Source organism: Anomaloglossus baeobatrachus, chromosome 1 (genome assembly GCF_048569485.1).
Source record: "Anomaloglossus baeobatrachus isolate aAnoBae1 chromosome 1, aAnoBae1.hap1, whole genome shotgun sequence".
NCBI lineage: Eukaryota > Metazoa > Chordata > Amphibia > Anura > Aromobatidae > Anomaloglossus > Anomaloglossus baeobatrachus.
In genome coordinates this window covers 819,449,970-819,462,026 of record NC_134353.1, presented here as the reverse complement: position 1 = coordinate 819,462,026, position 12,057 = coordinate 819,449,970, and the positions used below count along the sequence as shown (strand labels likewise).

General features: G+C 44.1%; 1 protein-coding gene across 1 annotated transcript in view; it reads left to right on the top strand.

Moving 5' to 3' along the window:
* The first annotated feature begins 2,151 nt into the window (after positions 1 to 2,151).
* Positions 2,152 to 12,057, top strand: part of RHOBTB3 (Rho related BTB domain containing 3) — a 118,314-nt gene continuing 108,408 nt past the window's right edge. The window contains exon 1 of the mRNA XM_075325082.1: positions 2,152 to 2,333. Coding sequence (XP_075181197.1) covers positions 2,332 to 2,333 — 2 coding nt within the window. The 5' untranslated portion in view covers positions 2,152 to 2,331. The remainder of the gene's footprint in view (positions 2,334 to 12,057) is intronic.

Genomic DNA, 12,057 nt, shown 5'->3' with positions numbered 1-12,057 from the left:
ACACACGAGCTGTAGGGAATTTTCCACCTCTGTGTCTGTGATTGCACAGTCTGACACTGCTCCCTTGTGGGCAAGTGCTGAAGCAATGTTCAAATCCATTTCTACATTGATGATGCAGTCTGAATTGTTGATCCCATTACATACTCACCTTATGCCATTTTTATCTTCTATTGACACCGCTTTTGCCGATCTCCGGGGGATCTGTAACCTGCTGACAACATCAGTGTTTGGAGGTCACAACTCAGTGCAAGTCTATGAGAGCCTCATTCTGGTTCTCATAGACTTGTATTGGGAGCTTGTGACATAACTTCTGACCTCCGGCCAGTCAGAAATTTGGGTCACAAGATGGTTCCGCGGGATTGGGGCAGAAGGCAAAAGGTGAGGCCACTGAAAGGGGAGTATATGACAGGAGCAAGAGGCTTAGATTTAAAGCGTCACTCCAAGGATGAAAAATAAAGATGCTGAAGCGGTGCTTTAAGTGCTCTCCATAGCAGTTAATGGGTGCATTCTATTCATATCAGAAAAGATAACACAGGCTGTGTTTTTGTCCATGTGAATGGCTCTATTGGTGTACATCACCAACGTTTTTCAATCTGCACAAAAACGGATGAAATACAGATTACAAGTGCGATTGTGTGAAAAAGGACTAAAGTAGGCTGTGGGTATAATCTAATATATAAAGCTGAGTGTGTATGTATGTATGTATATATGTATGTACGTATGTATGTCTGCTAAAGGAATCGCACTCACATTTACAATTACGAAATTTTGCACAGACACCTAATTTGACTCAGGGAATGTCATAGACTATGTTTTGAGGGGAAAATTTAACCCCGCGCTTAATAGTCATTCACCAAAAAACCTGCTTACATTAAAGTCAATGGAGCTGGGAGCTACAGGTCATTAATAGGAGCTCTGATTGATTGCTATAGGCAACAAAGGACATTCATAGTATAGGAAACTTCTGTGTGAGATAATATGATTTCAGTACAGACAGCCACACAGAGACACACACAGAGACACACACACAGAGACAGAGACACACATGCATAGAAACACAGAGACACACACACACACACACACACACACAGAGACACAGACACAGAGACACAGAGACTGAAACAGAGACACACAGAGACACACACACAGAGACAGAGACACACACACACAGACACACAGAGACACAGACACAGAGACACAGAGACTGAAACAGAGACACAGAGAGACACACAGACTGATACAGAGATACACACACGCACAGAGACACACACACACGTACAGAGACACACGTAAAGACTGATACAGAGACACAAGCACAGACACAGACAGAGACACACGGAGGCTGATACAGAGACAAACAGATACACACAGAGACAGACAGAGATGCACAGAAACAGAGACATACTGAGACAGAGACACACTGAGACAGAGACATACACAGAGACAGACACACAGAAACAGAGACCCAGACAGATACACACAGAGTTATACAGAGACACACACAGACCGACACATAGAGACACAGAGAAAAAGACACACAGAGAGACAGATACAGAGACACACAGACAGATACATACAGAGACACACAGACACAAACACAGAGAGAGAGAAAGAGAAAGGCAGACACACACAGAGAGACAGAGACACACAGACAGATACATACAGAGACACACAGACACAAACACAGAGAGAGAGAAAGAGAAAGGCAGACACAGACAGAGAGGGAGCGTGAGAGAGTGCCAGAGACAGAGAGACGCTTAGTTTCTATTCCGGGCAACACCGGTTACTACAGCTAGGAATGATAATTTTATATAGTGCCAACATATTCTGCAGCCCTTTACAACTGAGCGAGGACATGTACAGACAATAAAGACAATACAATGTAACACATAGTTCAGCATTTACAGGATTACAATCTAAAGAAATAAGTGGGGAGGCAGAGCGCAAACTTGCACTCTGTATTGCTACATATGGCCACACTGCACAGCCTGGCTCTGCATACAGACAGGGAATGCTCTTTCTTCTCTGAACACTCTCCTCCATTGTACAGAACAGCAGCTGACTGAGCAGGGCCTGGCAGAGCTCCCGCCCTCAGCACCACATGCTGCCTGTAGTGTATTGTTTACAGCCATTCATAGCTGCCCAGCTCTCCGGTGCATCCTGCCATTGACACTGTGTGAGCTCATGACGCTGGGGAAGGCAGCGCTGCAGCCTGGGCTCCGGCACAAGCAGGCTGAACATTAACCCACGCGTAGCCTGTGCCCGCCACTCCCATACTGCAGCCTGCATGTTCTCCGGAGCGATGTGACAAGCGGCAGCTGATCTACAGCAATGTAGGTGACACATCTGCATTTCAGGGGTGTCTGCAGTATTGTATTATTCAGTCCAATGCAAAGGGGATTGTGCGGAGGCAAAATGCTGGAATATTGCTACTGACTGTATTATATATTGTTTGTAGAGCTATATAGTCCGATCCCGAATACTTCTACAACAGGATTCAACTCTATAGCGACTTTTGTCCTTAAAACAAACAAAAAAAAAGACTAACCCTGGATACGGTTTTGTTTTTTTTGTTTTGTTTTTTACACAAGAAAGAATATGTATAAAGCTTGCAACATGACTGGGTGTAGCCAAATGTAATACAGTAGCTGGCAAATGATCGCCTCTATGGGGGCGGGTTCTTTAAATAGAGATCACTATATATATATATATATATATATATATATATATATATATTATGATCCAAAATAGATCCTGATATAGAGAAAAACAATGTGTTATTCTGCTACAAGTTTTAATGAAAAAAACTCCACGCCATTGTTTAATTTTGTTGCATGTAAAAATAAGTGAGTAACAAGTTGGCGGCTGTATCATCCTTGGAATACGGCCAAACTACAACTCCCCCATAAACATTTAACTTTGCCATAATATTTCAGTAGGAAAACAAGCAGGGCCAGATAAAGATTGTTGAGGCTTTATGCAAACCTCCCCTCATTAAAAGAAATATGTCAGCAGATTTTTGCTACCACATCTGACAGCAGCATGATGTTTGCAAAGAGATCCTGAATCCAATGATATATCACTTAGATTACTGGGCGCAGCTGTTCTGACAAATCAAATTTTTAGATTTAGAAACACAGCAGAGCTAACAGAGCTGTCCCACCCACACCAGGCCCTCTATAGAGCTTTTACATTGACAGTGAGTGGTCAATCACAAAAGGGGGTATGCCGGACTGCAGTGCATGTGACTTTATGATCTGAGCAATGATAAGGGTCCTGCTGCTTAATCAAACATAGCAAATAAACAACAGATCAGACTGTGACAAGACAGGCATTCTGTTTGAACACTTTCAGCATGCTGGCTTCATCTTACATAGCAAAAACCTGCTGACAGATCCGATTTAACTTAGGCTGCTTTCACACTACGTCTTTTTAACATGCGTCCTGAACGTTTTTTTAACGCAAAAACGGATTCAGTGCAAATGCGTTTTCATTTCATGCAGGATCCGCTTTTGCAGCAAAAAAACGTTCAGGACGCATGTTAAAAAGACGTAGTGTGAAAGCAGCCTTATCCTCTTGCCTTGAAAAACAACATTTACTTGAAGATATAGGAGTAATCTGCTGATAAAGTTTAAAGGAGTCTGTCAGAAACTTTTACCCTCCAAACCATGTATATGACTGTATAGCCCCCTTTAAAGATAACCCAGTCAATAACTTTATAACTCCTACAGCAGTGAGAAATGGAGTTTTGAAGTTTTGTATACATGGAAGTTCATTTTGGCAAGATGGTGCACTTACAGCTTCTCAGCCCCAAGCTAAGTTTCCTAACTAGAATCACCCTCCCCTGGCTGACTTACAGGTTAGTGACCAGCGTATTAGGAGGAGGGTGCTGCTAGGTTATTGACACATCAGAGGCTAAGGAGTTGTAAGTCCACTTCCAGACTAAGCTTCAAAACACAATTTCTCTCTGCTCCTGCAGCACACTGGGGTCATTAGGGGATGGACTGGCTTACCTTTTAAAAAACTACACAGTCATATAAATGGTTTGAGGGGAAGAGTAAAAGTAAATGATAGGTTCCCTTTAAACCCAGTGCAGTGCCAAAGTGGAAAATAAAACTCAATTTTCTCCCTGCAGCTGCTCCTCCAGTAAGCTGGTTACATATAATTTAACCCCTTCACCCCCCGGCCACTAAAACACCCTAATGACCGGGCCATTTTTTGCAATTCTGACCAGTGTCACTTTGACAGGTTATAACTCTGGAACGCTTCAACGGATCCTGGCGATTCTGAGATTGTTTTTTCGTGACATATTGTACTTCATGTCAGTGGTAAATTTAGGCCGATATTTTTTGCGTTTATTTGTGAAAATTTAGGAAATTTGGCGAAAATTTTGAAAATTTCGCAATTTTCAAACTTTGAAAATTTATGCCCATAAATCTGAGAAATAGGTCACACAAAATAGTTACTAAATAACATTTCCCACTTGTCTACTTTACATCAGCGCAATTTTCGAAACAAATTTTTTTTTCGTTAGGAAGTTAGAAGGGGTCAAAGTTCATCAGCAATTTCTCATTTTTCCAACAAAATTTAGAAAATAATTTTTTTTAGGGACCACATCACATTTGAGGTGACTTTGAGAGACCGAGGTGACAGAAAATACCCAAAAGTGACCCCATTCTAAAAACTGCACCCCTCACTCTGCTCAAAACCACATCCAAAAAGTTTATTAACCCTTTAGGTGCTTCACAGGAACCAAAGCAATGTGGAAGGAAAAAATGAAAATTTTACTTTTTAACACAAAAATGTTACTTTAGCCATAAAATTTTCATTTTCACAAGGGAGAAAAGAGAAAGTGCACCCTACAATTTATTGTGCATTTTCTCCTGAGTACGCCGATACCTCATATGTGGTAAAAATCAATTGTTTGGGTGCACAGCGGAGCTCGGAAGGGAAGGAGCGCCATTTGAATTTTTGAACGCAAAATTAGCTGCACTCATTAGCGGACGCCATGTCGGGTTTGAAGACCCCCTGAGGTGCCTAAACAATGGAGCTCCCCCACAAGTGACCCCATTTTGGAAACTAGAGCCCTCAAATATTTTTTCTAGATGTTTGATGAGCACTTTGAACACCTGGGGGCTTCACAGAAGTTTATAACGTTGAGCCGTGAAAAGAAAAAAAAATTTTTTTACCACAAAACTGTTGCTTCAACTAGGTAGCTTTTTTTTTCACAAGGGTATCGGGAAAAAATGCAACATAAAATGTATTGTCCATTTTCTCCTGAGTACGCAGATACCTCATATGTGGTGGAAATCAAATGTTTGGACACACGGCAGTGCTTGGAATGCAAGGAGCGCCATTTGAATTTTTGAACGCAAAATTAGCTGCACTAATTAGCGGACGCCATGTCGGGTTTGAAGACCCCCTGAGGTGCCTAAACAATGGAGCTCCCCCACAAGTGACCCCATTTTGGAAACTAGAGCCCTCAAATATTTTTTCTAGATGTTTGATGAGCACTTTGAACACCTGGGGGCTTCACAGAAGTTTATAACGTTGAGCCGTGAAAAGAAAAAAAATTTTTTTTACCACAAAACTGTTGCTTCAACTAGGTAGCTTTTTTTTTCACAAGGGTATTGGGAAAAAATGCAACATAAAATATATTGTCCATTTTCTCCTGAGTACGCAGATACCTCATATGTGGTGGAAATCAAATGTTTGGACACACGGCAGTGCTCGGAAGGCAAGGAGCGCCATTTAAATGCAAAATTAGCTGCACTCATTAGCGGACGCCATGTCAGGTTTGAAGACCCCCTGAGGTGCCTAAACAATGGAGCTCCCCCACAAGTGACCCCATTTTGGAAACTAGAGCCCTCAAATAATTTTTCTAGATGTTTGGTGAGCACTTTGAACACCTGGGGGCTTCACAGAAGTTTATAGCGTTGAGCCGTGAAAAGAAAAAAAATTTTTTTTACCACAAAACGGTTGCTTCAATTAGGTAGCTTTTTTTTTCACAAGGGTAACAGGAAAAAATGCACCATAAAATGTATTGTGCATTTTCTCCTGAGTACGCAGATACATCATATGTGGTGGAAAGTAATTGTTTGGGCGCATGGCGGGGCTCAGAAGAGAAGGAGCGCCATTTGACAGCAAAATTGGTTGGAATCATTAGCGGACGCCATGTCACGTTTGGAGACCCCCTATGGTGCCTAAACAGTGGAGCTCCCCCACAAGTGACACCATTTTGGAAACTAGAGCCCTCAAATAATTTTTCTAGATGTTTGGTGAGCACTTTGAACACCTGGGGGCTTCACAGAAGTTTATAGCGTTGAGCCGTGAAAAGAAAAAAATTTTTTTTACCACAAAACGGTTGCTTCAACTAGGTAGCTTTTTTTTTCACAAGGCTATCAGGAAAAAATGCACCATAAAACGTATTGTGCATTTTCTCCTGAGTACGCAGATACCTCATATGTGGTGGAAAGTAATTGTTTGGGCGCATGGCGGGGCTCAGAAGAGAAGGAGCGCCATTTGACTTTTCAAACGCACAGACGCAGTGCACTGATCGGCCGCTGCAGGACGCACGGTCGGATGCGATAAAAAAAGCGTCGGGGATACGTAAAAAAAAAAGTCACGCCAAAAATTGACCATGGATGCAGATATGTTATGTGCATCCCTGATCAGCGCTCGGCGGGAAGCACAGACGGATGCCATACAAAAATTGTCGCGAATACGGAAAAAAGTCACGCCAAAAATTGAGCAGGGATGCCGATCCGTTATCTGCATCCCTGATCAGCGCTCGGCGGGACGCACGGACGGACGCGATACAAAAAGCGTCGGGGATACGGAAAAAAAAGTCACGCCAAAAATTGAGCAGGGATGCCGATCCGTTATCTGCATCCCTGATCAGCGCTCGTCGGGACGCACGGTCGGACGCGATACAAAAAGCGTCGCGAATACGGAAAAAAGTCACGCCAAAAATTGAGCAGGGATGCCGATCCGTTATCTGCATCCCTGATCAGCGCTCGGCGGGACGCACGGACGGACGCGATACAAAAAGCGTCGGGGATACGGAAAAAAAAGTCACGCCAAAAATTGAGCAGGGATGCCGATCCGTTATCTGCATCCCTGATCAGCGCTTGGCGGGACGCACGGACAGATGAAGTGTAAAAATGGACAGGATACAAGAAAAAAAAAAAAAAAAGTTATACTCACAGTACCAAGAGGATCACTGACCAGAAGAGTTGCAGAGGAACAAGAAGGCAGTGAGATAGACAGCTTTACACCAGCAGCAGGCAGGACGTTGGACAGATCAGCAGAAGGACCCAGCGATGGAGGCAGATGTGATCGGGCCAGTGAAGACCTCGGACGACCCGTGAAGGCAGGTAAGAGGACGTCGGGGGGGGCAGGGGGGGATGGGGAGAGGGGGGGGCAGAGGGGGGGCAGATGGGGGGGGTTAGAGGGAGAGCAGAGGGGGCGGAGAAGCAAAGGCAGAAGGAAGGAACCTTGGAAGCAGAATAGAGATGACAGAGGAGGCAGGCAGATCGCGTGGGGAGCAGATCGGGATGCCGGGGGGCAGATCGGGGCGTAGGGGGGCAGATCGGGGCGTAGGGGGGCAGATCTGGGGGGGCACGGGCAGGGGCCTTCACGGGAGCGCGCAGGGGCCTTCACGGGAGCGCGCAGGGGCCATCGCCGGAGCGCAATACTTACCTTTGGAGCTGGCGCGGTGACAGCAGAGGCGGCGTCTGCGGCGGCAGCAGCGGTGGCGTGGTACCAAAAGTACCAGCCACTCCACGCTGCAGCCATGTTGGGGGAGGGTCCCCAGAGCAGCACAGGCCTGGGGAAGGCGGCCACCGGCAGATCAGACCGCCCCACTGCACACTGATTGGAGCGATTGCGCGTCATAGCACGATCGCTCCAATCAGTGCTGCAGGGGCTGGGGGCGGCATGTTTGAGGTCCACCTATGATATGCTGCAGCAGCTGCGGCATCTCATAGCTGGATCTCACAGGATCGCACTAATTCGGGCATTATTTTTGCCGAAATTAGTGCGATCGATGTGGTTGGCGGTTCAGATTTGAACAGCCAATCACATCGATCGTCGATAGGGGGTGGCGATGCCACCCCCCCTGGGGTCAAGCAAAGGTCCCCTGCTGTAAGAAACAGCAGGGGACATCATTTGAAAGCCGTTGCTATGGCCACGGCAATCAAATGAAGTTTAGGCCGTAAAATTACGTCCCTGGTCGTTAAGTCACGTTAAAATAGGACGTAATTTTACGGCCCGCGGTCGTGAAGGGGTTAACCACTGTTGAGCTGCAGATTACCACTATATTTGCAGGTAAGTAGTGTTCTTGATGTGAGAGGCTCCCCTTAAATGATTTAACTGGCACTGCTCACTTGGTCATTCGAAGTGAGCAATGCGGATGATGTTAGACCTCACACACCTTCCAAAACATACAGTCATGGCCAAAAGTGTTGGTACCCTTGAAATTGTTACCAAAAATTAAGTATTTATATCAGTAAATTATTGCAATTGCACATGTTTTGTTATATACAGTAATTTTTGTTTTATAAGATGCACTGGATTATAAGACACACCTTAAATTTAAAGCTAAAAAAAGGTTTAAAAAAAAAAAAAAAAAAAAAAAATATGGGGTCTGTTTTATAATCCGGTGGTGTCTTACCAGAGGGGGGGGCGGCAGCGGAGGTGGAGCGGGGTCACAGGAGGCAGGGGTGGTGGTGGAGCAGGTTGATGCTGCGGGTGGTGCAGAGGGGGGCCCAGATGCTCACTGCGGTGCGGTGCTGTGCTGTGGTAGCAGGCACTGGTGTGTTCTGGGGCAGCCGGTGCTGTGTGCTGGTTCTCGCTACGGGTGGAGAGGCACTGACTATTCTGAAGATGTCGGCGGTGCAGACTTCAAAGAAATGGTGGCCGGAGTCGGCGCTTGCGCAGATAAGAGCTTGAGTCGAGAGCTACATCTGTGCACGCGCTGACTGTGGACGCCATTATTTGAAGAACTTACCTCTAACATCTTCAGAATGGCCCGAGCTTCGCTATCCGCCCACCGCACAGGGCCTCGATACCTCCCGCCGCACAGAGCAGGGCAGCCTGCTGCATAGAGCCTCGCCACCCGCCCGCCACACAGAGCCTCACCGCCCCCCGCACAGAGCCTCACATTCAGATTTTAAGATGCACCCCTCATTTTCCTCAGAAATTTTTGGGAGGAAAAGTGCATCTAATCAGAAAAATATGGAACATGGTTATTTTCTTTGTATGTATTGAAACAACACAAAAAAAACAGGAAACAAAAACAAATTGGATGCAATTTCACACAAAACCTCCTAAAATGGGCCAGTCAAAATTGTTGCCACTTTTCGAATATTGTGGGTGAACAACTTTGTTTCAAGAATATGATGCTTTTTCAGACTCACCTGTGGTAAGTAACAGGTGTGGGCAATATGAAAATTATACCAGAAACCAGATAAAAAGAGAAGTTGACTCAATTAACCTCTCTGAATATGCATGGCAAAGAAATATTGCTGAAAGATTACAACACAGGATAGTCTGGATGATGGATAACCAAGTTATTAAGTTCCAGAGATATTCAAGCTGTCCTGCAGGCTCAGGGGGCATCAGATAAGTGTCAGTTGGAACTCTCCATTGATATTTGAATGAAATGAAACGCTATGGCAGAAGATGCAGAAGACGCAGGAGAACCCAAGCCAAAATCCTTCTGGAAAAGTGTTTTGTGGACAGATGAGACCAAGATAGAGCTTTTTGTAAAAAGTCCATCATTCTACTGTTTACTGAAAGGGGAATGAAGCCTGCAAGGAAAAGAACATAGTACCTACAGTCAAATATGGTGGAAGTTCAAAGATGTTTTGCGGTTGTTTTGCTGCCTCTTGCACTGGGTGCCTATAATGTGTCCAAGGCATCAGGAAATCTGAAGATTACCAAAGGATTTTGGATTTGAATGTAGTGCCCAGTGTTAGAAAGCTGGGTTTACGCCATGAGTCTTCCTTCAGGACAGTGACCCTAAACATACTTCAAGAAGCATTCATTAATGAATGGAAAAAAAGAACTGGGGGGTTCTGAAGGGGCCAGCAATCCAATAGAGTTCAGATCTAAATCCCATTGAACACCTGTGGAGAGATAATAAAATTGCTGTTGGGAGAAGATGCCTTCAAATGTGAGAGACCTGGAGCAGTTTTCAAAAGAAGAGTCCAAAATTCTAGTTGAGGTGTAAGAAGCTTGTTGATGGTTATAGGAATCGATTGATTGCAGTTATTTATTCCAAAGGCTGTGGAACCAATTATTGAGTTGAGGGTGCCAACAATTTTGTCATGCTGATTTTTATAGTTTTGTGTAAAGTTTTGTCCAATTTGCCATTCTTTCCAATACATACATAGGAAATAAACATGTGTATAACAAAACATGTAATTTCAATAATTTTCTAGGATCAATACTTCATTTTTTGGAACCATTTCTAGGGTGCCAACACAATCGGTCATGCAGGGATATTAGAATAACACACATGCAGGACACCAGCGCTGCTCACTTCTGATGCTGAATTGTGTAGCGCTAGATAACCCATTTTTTAAGCTGACCATACACAAAAAATTATTGTTTGTAGGATGATACCAATTCAACAATATATCTTGATCCTCTGTTCAGTCAGGAGGTAAGAAGATCCAGAGGAGTACGGAAACCCCTTATCCTCATCTTCATATAATAATAATGGATATAAACATGCAGGCTCAAGATCAAAAAAACATTACTAACCATATATCATTGTTAATTATTTTAACCCCCCTATTTAACAATACACTATATATATATATATATATATATATACACTGTAATATTCATATTGTGATGCCCTGGGCGTTATAGCGCGGTATGGCAGTGACACAGACCCCAAACAGTCCTGGGTACTATCTAATACAAGATACCTCTATCTGACACTACCACCAGCAGTGTGTATGAGTAGCACCACTGTGCGTACCCACACACTGACTCCAGTCAGTACCCACACACTGACTCCAGTCAGTACCCACACACTGACTCCAGTCAGTACACACACACACACTGACTCCAGTCAGTACACACACACACTGACTCCAGTCAGTACACACACACACACACTGACTCCAGTCAGTACACACACACACACACACACACTGACTCCAGTCAGTACACACACACACACACACTGACTCCAGTCAGTACACACACACACTGACTCCAGTCAGTACACACACACTGACTCCAGTCAGTACACACACAGCCCCCTCCAGGGGCCATTTCCCCTTGAGTCAGTCTCTCTCTCTCTCTCGTCACCATCCTACAATATATAACATATGTAAGTTTTAGAGTAATGCTATATTCACAGCAAAACCTATGAGATCTAAAAATCTCTTGCACACGTTTGTTTTTTTCTTGACCTAATTTGAGAACTGCAGTAATTTTTTTTAAATCTGCAGGATGTCAATTATTTCAGCATTTGTGCAGCCTTTTTTTCATCCATAGAAGGAAAGCGAAAATTAAAAAAATGCTGCAAAAATCACTAAGGCATTTTTTAGCAATTTTTTTGCTGATAAAACTGACTTTTTTAAATAAGTATTGTAGACAGAGCACACGTGTAATTCACACCCAAAACAGACAGAGAAGGGTTTGGCTGTATAAAAAATGCACGGTATATTGACTCCACACAACCCTCTTCCACAGTATTATGTCCCCACACAGCCCCCTTGCACAGTATTATATTCCCGCACAGTCCCCTGCACAGTATTGTATCCCCACACAGCCCCCTTGCACAGTATTATATTCCCGCACAGTCCCCTGCACAGTATTGTATCCCCACACAGCCCCCTTGTGCAGTACTATGTCCACTCACAGCTCCTGTGCACAGTACTTTGTACCTACACAGCCCCCTTAAACAGTATTATGTTACCACAATGTAGTGTCGATTAAAAAAAATGTAAAAAAATAAATAAATAATCACATAACCTCTTTGCCTTGTTGCTTCGGTCTGCGGTGTGTACTAAGGCACAGCTGTTGCGATGTAGT